Genomic DNA, 6,525 nt, shown 5'->3' on the forward strand with positions numbered 1-6,525 from the left:
GTTTTTAAGAAGAGATGGACAGCCATTTGAGCAGGGAGTTGCACCAGAACAGAGGTCTCCAACCTTGGCTACTTTACGACTTGTGGACTTGAACTCCCAGAATTCCTCAGCCAGCATGGCTGGCTGAGTAATTCTGGGAGTTGAAGTCCACAAGTCGTAAAGTGGCCACGGTTGGAGACCCTTGCACTAGAAGACCTTCAAGGTCCCTTCCAACTCTGTTACTCCATTAATTGGGAGATGGGGAGAAGGAGAACAAGGGGCCTGGCCTGCTTGCCCACCCAGGGCCAGCTGGAGATACCCAAGGGCTCTCAAAGCATCCACCCCCCTCCCAAGGTTTGAGGGCAGAGCAAACCCTCTGCTAATGGAGCAGATGCCCTGGACAGGCAGAAGACCACCGGGGGGCCTGAGGATTCCACACCAGCCAGCCAAATGGGGAAAACTCAGCTCCCTCCCCCACCCCAAGGGCAAGTCCTCACTTACCTCTGTGGCAGCTGGACCCCTAAGAGTGCTGTGTCCGCAGCAGCACAGCCTAACTGGGGAGACATGGCAAATTTCGGGGGACCCAGAACCAAACCCCTTTGGAAAACTTCTCCCACTCTTCTGTGGTCACCTGCCCCTCCCTCTACAAAATTAGGAATGGGGGCCGAGGGGCACCGAGGGGCAAGGGTAGCCAGAAGCTCCCAGCTGTAATTCCATCAGCCCTGTTTTTCCCTGTCAACTGGACAGAAACTGCCTCACCTGGACCGGGCTCTGCTGACAGGGGGAGGTGCCCTTTTCTTGGGCCCAACCCTTTGGGGCCTCAGGGGGCAGAGCAGGCTAATCTGTAGGGCAGGTATCCAAAACGTGCCACTACGAACCACAGGATCCCTGGGAGACATTAGTTCAGGCCTGGGAAGGCAGAACGAGGCTCTTTTCTGACACCCAGCCTGCTGCCAATTGACAGAGGTGGGCACCAAGAGCAGTGACTTGCAGGACCCGGGCACCATGGCTGACCCAGGGGCAAGGCATTTCTTAAACAAGAAGCAGAGATGGCTTCCACGTTAAAACAAAATATTTTTATTCTCCCATCACTGCTAAACACATTGCCCTCCCCTTGCCATCCATGCCCTGCTGCTTGCTGCCAGGGCAGTGCTGGCAAAGCCACGGGGGTCACCTCTCTGGCGTTACAGCTTACAGATGGGCAGAGGCTTGACCAGGCAACTCTCAATGTACTCGAAGACGGTGTAGGGATCTTGGTCTGCATTGAGACAAATCGAGTCCTCGTAATGCTCCTCCAGCTCAGCCAGCCTGTGGCTGTAGATGTCCGTCTTCCGCTCCACTTGGAGAGGGTCATCCTTGGGGTGCCTGCACAAGCGCTGGTGGACCTCCTCATCCACAGGCGGCTTGTAGATGGTGTGGTATCTCTCTCCGCTGATGGGGTCAGTGGCACGCTGGCAGATGCGCTGCAGCCCTACCTCGGTGGGCAGGTTGAGGAAGAAGACTCGGTTGGGCTCGACGTCAATCTGCCGGAAGAGCAGTGCCTGGTCCACGTCACGAGGGAAGCCGTGGAGCACCCATCCATAGGTGCGGCAGTCATCCTGTTCCAGACGCTCCTTGAGGACGTGCAGAGCGATGTTGTCTTTCACAGGGCACCTCATTTTGAAAAAAGGCTTGATGAATTCGCCCACGCCTGTGTTCCCAGCCACTTTCTCCCGCAGGAGGTCCCCAAAGAAAATGTTGACCACCCCATATTTCTGGGACAGCAGAGCTGCCTGCAGGCTTTTGCCACTGCCCGGGGGACCCAGGAGCAGGATGCGGGGAGTGAAGGGGGCATTGGACCGTGGACGACTCTGCACAAAATTGAGCGCTTGGGCAAAGACATCAACGCAAGGCTGGTCGGCGTTGATAGCCTTGTAGCAATCCTGGTATGTCTGGACAATGCCAGGCATGTTGCGGTGGTTTTCCAAAAGCCGCCGAGCGGTGGCTTGCTCGGAGGTATCTTCCGGTTTTACCAAGCGCTTCTGCACAGTGAAGTCAACCGGCCAGTCAAAGGTGGTGTGGTACACCTCCTGGGTGAGAGGGTCCACACGCTTCCCCAGGTTCCTCTCGATCAGCACCGTGTCTGGGGCATAAAGGACCACAAGGTGCCGAGGGAGGACACCCAGGGTCTGGAGCTCCAGGGCCTGGTTCCTGGTCTGGGGGAAGCCATCCACCACCCACCCCAAGGTCTCGCAGTCCACGTCGCTCAAGCGTTCCTGCAGGAGAGAAGCCCACAGCTCATCAGGGATCTTCTCCCCACGTGTTTGATAGCCCTCGGCCTCCTTGGCCTTCTTCAGCAGCTTGATGCGCACGAGCTCCTTGGGGCAAAGATATGTTGCACTGAGGTGCTTACAAATCCAGCGGGCGATGGTGGTCTTCCCAGAGGCCGGGGGTCCCACAATGAAGACCCTGGGCACCTCTTCATTGTTCTTCTTGAGGTGTTCTATCATGAAGTCAATGGGTTTGGCTGGCCGGGCCACAAGGAGGGCTTCCATCAGGCCCTGCATGATCTGGAAGATGTTGTGCTTTTCGGCATAGATTCCCATCTCCGGGGGGATCTGGTGAGGCTTGCTGGTAGCATCCATCTCTGAATGTTGGAGACTGCCCAGTAAAGTGGGTTCTTAAACAGACTTTGCATTCCAAGGTTGCCAGGTGCTTCTGATGATGGAAGCAGCCCATGGAACCTTCAGCCGCATCTGTCCAGTGGAGTCAGAGAACTTCCCCCCATGGGAGTGGCCCCCCCCAAGAGAGTCCAGGGAACTCGAGGGAGAAGAGGCCAGAGCATGGACAATCCTGCTCAGCCGCAAATATTCTGGATTGCCTCGTCCCTCCGCATTTTTCACTTTTGCTTCCTGGCACTCGAGACGTCCCTGTTCCCTCCCAGACACACAAGGAGACAAACGCCCGGCTCAAGGGACGCTCTCCTCCCCTTGGAGCAGCCAAGTAGGGGCTGCCATCCTCCATCAGGCTGCTCACGAGACAGCTCCTGCCTGCAGTGACAAGGTTGCAGGTGGCGCTCCTCTGCCAGCTCTGGGCACCTGAGGTGGCACCGGCTGCCTGTTTTGAAGTTGATGCCCCTTGACACCCATCGCCCAGGATGAGCAGGGCTGTAGTGGAGTTCAGGAGAAGGGCAGCTGCTTCCCTTGGTGGGTAAGGCCCAGAAGAGGACGTGTGCCCGCCTGTCTGTTAGGACGCTGCATGCCAGGTGGAGCCTCACTTGGTATGTCCTTGGACCAGACTATTTTCATGGGTTGTGGGTTCTCTTATCGTTCCCTGCCCAGAGTTATGCGCTTAAGATGGGCAGCTGAATCTACATTCTACATAAACAATCAGAGATTCTTTTAAATTGTTCCCCCGGCTCCATGACGGAACCAGGGAGGAATGTTTGAGGGTAACAGGGGCAAAGGGCGAGACAGGCATTGGAAAGCAGCCAGCCAAAGAGCCGGTCTTGCCCCCTAGGCCTTCTGGTGACCAGAGACGCTGACGCTGATGCTGATGCAGAAGAGGCTTTGGATGGCGGTTCCTGCAGGCCAGACAGCCCCACCCCTCTCCCCTCTTCTGTCCCTTCTTTCTCCTCCCTGCATTGGACTCCCTGCTTTCATGCACACCCAAGCACAACCCATCCCACTCTAGCGTTGTTGCATGGAAGGACCACAACAATTAGGGGCACGAACACCCCCAGATCCCACATCCTCCAGGAGATCCAACTTGAGAATTCAGATCCAACATTCTGAAGCTTTCAAGAGGACTTTGCTCTCACTTGGAGGCTCCCGGGAATTTCTGTCCTGCTCGAACATCCTGAGGAAATTCCTGCATGGAGAGCAGCCCCCCCTCGTAGCCCCCTCCCACAACTACACGGGTGCAAAGCAATCGAGGGGGCAGGTAATCTAGGCGCATTTGCTTCGCTACCAGAAATCCCAACAAAATCCTCCTACAATTGTTCTCGGAAATGTAAAAAAGCGCGAAGGGACATTTTATCATGTAAGGTGGAGTTATTAAAAAGCAGTGAGGATTCAGAGTTTTAAAAACTGATAAGTAGAATTTCGCTTACTAGGACCTATGGATAGTCAGTCAGGAGAGGCCCCTGGATGCAGTCAAGTTAATATACATACAAAGACAGAAGAAGGGAAAAATACACAAAATGGAGGAATGGAGGATGAAGAACTGGCAGAAATGGCTAAATTCACTTTTTTATTTTTATATCAGAATACTTTAAAGGACTTTTTGCTGAAAATGGGTAAAAATGAACTGGCGATTTGTGGAATTGCCAATTAATAAAGGGGAGAAGGAACCCCATTATTAATTCAGAAGGGAGGAAGCAGCTTTAAGCATGTAACTGCTGTGGAGAAGATCGGAAGTTCCTTCTTTAAGGTTTAATTTTTCCCTTTGGTCTCCATTGTTTGTTAACTTTATTTATTTAATCTTTTAACTTTGCAAAAAACGCTTTAATACAAATTATTTTTAAAAATCTCAGCAAATTTGACGGCTGTTCATAGTCACTGCTAAACCAGATTTCTTGGGAAACCTCCCTGAAGGTCAGGTGACAAGGAGACCTCCAGGGCCTGGTTTCCAGACCAAGGAAGATTTCCGGGGGACCCCCGGGGGACCCCTGGAGGAAGACGGGCCCTGGGGGGTGGCCCAGAGGACCCTTGGCTGCTCCGCCATCCAAATCCAGAGAAACATTCAAGGAGGAGACCAATCTCCCGCCATCTCTGGCTCCCTCTCCCAGCCAGGCGTCCGGCTGTGTTGCTGGAGAACGTTCTTACCCAGTGCATGGCAGCTCCCCCACCCGGTCCTCTCCCCCCCCCAGGAGCCCTGGAGGAAGGCAAGACTGACAACCAGGAGGAGCCCCCCAAAAGGAGGGAGGGGGCCTAGGACAGCCTGCCCCATCCCCCCCAGTTATACTCTTACCTGGTCCCAGGGTCACTTCAGCAGTGGGGTGGGGGTCCTCAGATTCTTCCACGGGGCTGCCGGTGACATTCCACTCGGGGGGCTTCCACAGCTCCGGAGGCAGGGTGAATCCAAAGAGCCCTGTTGAAGGAAGGACCACCCCGTGGAAGAGATCAGCAGGGGGGCTTGGGACTCTCCCCCCAGGATGAGTTGGCCAGAGCCTCAGCCCCGCGTCTCTCTCTTCTGCCCCTCCAGCCAACATCGCCCAGGGCTTGGCGGAGCTCCAGCCATTCCTGCGGGGCCCCTCGCTGGCCACCGCAGGGCTCCCCGGCGCCGGCTCCGGACGCGCCCTGGCCCGGCCTTTCCAGGACAGGCATTAGCGCGTCCCCCCCGCCCCCCTCTCCCCAAAGTCTTCAGCAGCACTTACCGGGGGCCCCACCTTGGCTGGCAATCCCCAAGGCGTCGGCCAGGGCAGGGAGGAGGCTGCCGCCGCCGCCGCCGCCCAGCACCGAGCCGGGCTCCTGGCTCAGCCCGGCGCTCAGCCCGATCTCCACCTGGAACCCGAGCTCGCTGCTGTGATCCCGTGGCCGGGCGGAGGGCCGGGGGCCCGGAGGGGCGCGCGCCGTGGAGGAGCTCGGGCCGGCCGTGGAACCCGGGACCGGCTCTGCAGCCTGGCCGGCGCCCGCGGAGCCCCCCTCGGCCGGGGAGCGGGCAGGGGCGTCCGGCTGGCTGCGGGGCAGGGACCCTGCGTGGGGCTGCCCCTTTCCCTGGCCGCGCACCTTCACCTGGAAGTTGAGCCCCAGGTTCAGCCGCAGGGCGGGGGCTTCGCTGTGGGTGGGCAGCAGGGTGGGGGCGGCAGGGGGGGGCGGGGAAGGGCCGGGGCTCTGCGGGTCCGGGCCGGACTCATTCCGGGCAGGGGGCAGGGGCATCGCAGGGCCCGGCGGCGGGGACAGGCACAGCAGCAGCAGCAGCGACGGCGGCAGGAATTCCCACATTGGCCTCGGTGTGAGTCTCGCCGCCGGCAGGAAGCACCTGGGGGAGGGGAGGGGGGAGAGTCAGGCGGACTCTGCGGGAACCTCCCCTTTTTGCTCCTGGGAGGTTCCACCCAACTCCTACCGGCTTCAGACGGAGCAAGGATTGTCCCCAGGACCCCAGCCAGGGAGGAAAGAGTTCTCTTCTGCCCCGGTTGCCTCCTCATACGTGCACCCCACCCACACGTTCATGCACAATTGAAAACATGCAAGTCAAATGCAAAACCAGCCGAGTCCCGGAGGAGACGCAGTAATAGAAATTAACCTGCTCAGCACCATGGGAATCCCCACAACTGAACCCCCTCCCGGGGCCCCCCAAGGAGGGACGGACAGACCGCCTCCTTCCCCTGGCCGGCCACAGGCAAGGGGGCTGCCTCATGCCAGGGAGAGGGAGAGTGGCATCTCCTTCCCACCTCCCAGGGCCAGGCCTGAGGGGCACTCCGTGCGCTGGGCAAGCGGAGCGAATGAGCAACGCAAGAGGGATGGAACCAGGACAGGAACTGGGGCTGTGGAGGAGGCAAGGCAGCAGGCAAGCAAGGGGGGGGGGAGATCGTGCACATAGGGCCTCCGCACACAGGCAACAGAG

The 6,525-nt window shown here is 58.2% G+C and overlaps 1 protein-coding gene across 2 annotated transcripts; it reads right to left on the reverse strand.

The window, feature by feature from the left end:
• Positions 1-348: 348 nt before the first annotated feature.
• On the reverse strand, positions 349-4,984 carry LOC120303695 (adenylate kinase 8-like). 2 transcript variants are annotated; one of them, XM_039333388.1, is made up of 2 exons: positions 4,930-4,984; positions 349-4,102 (listed from the first exon to the last, which is right to left on the reverse strand). In XM_039333388.1, exon 2 carries the CDS (start codon positions 2,601-2,603, stop codon positions 1,164-1,166), a length of 1,440 nt encoding a protein of 479 aa, XP_039189322.1. In that variant the 5' UTR covers positions 2,604-4,102; positions 4,930-4,984; the 3' UTR covers positions 349-1,163. The 2 variants fall into 2 exon arrangements, with proteins under 2 accessions (XP_039189322.1, XP_039189323.1); XM_039333389.1 differs by having other exon boundaries at positions 349-2,676; positions 4,930-4,975.
• Between the last annotated feature and the right edge of the window lie 1,541 nt (positions 4,985-6,525).

The sequence above is a fragment of the Crotalus tigris genome, unplaced genomic scaffold (genome assembly GCF_016545835.1).
Source record: "Crotalus tigris isolate CLP2741 ecotype Arizona unplaced genomic scaffold, ASM1654583v1 scf7180000024475.591531, whole genome shotgun sequence".
NCBI classification, from domain to species: Eukaryota; Metazoa; Chordata; class Lepidosauria; order Squamata; family Viperidae; genus Crotalus; species Crotalus tigris.

Excerpts from the sequence above, each read along its gene's own strand:
- LOC120303695 (XM_039333388.1), bottom strand. The coding sequence starts at position 2,603 with ATGGATGCTACCAGCAAGCCTCACCAGATCCCCCCGGAGATGGGAATC.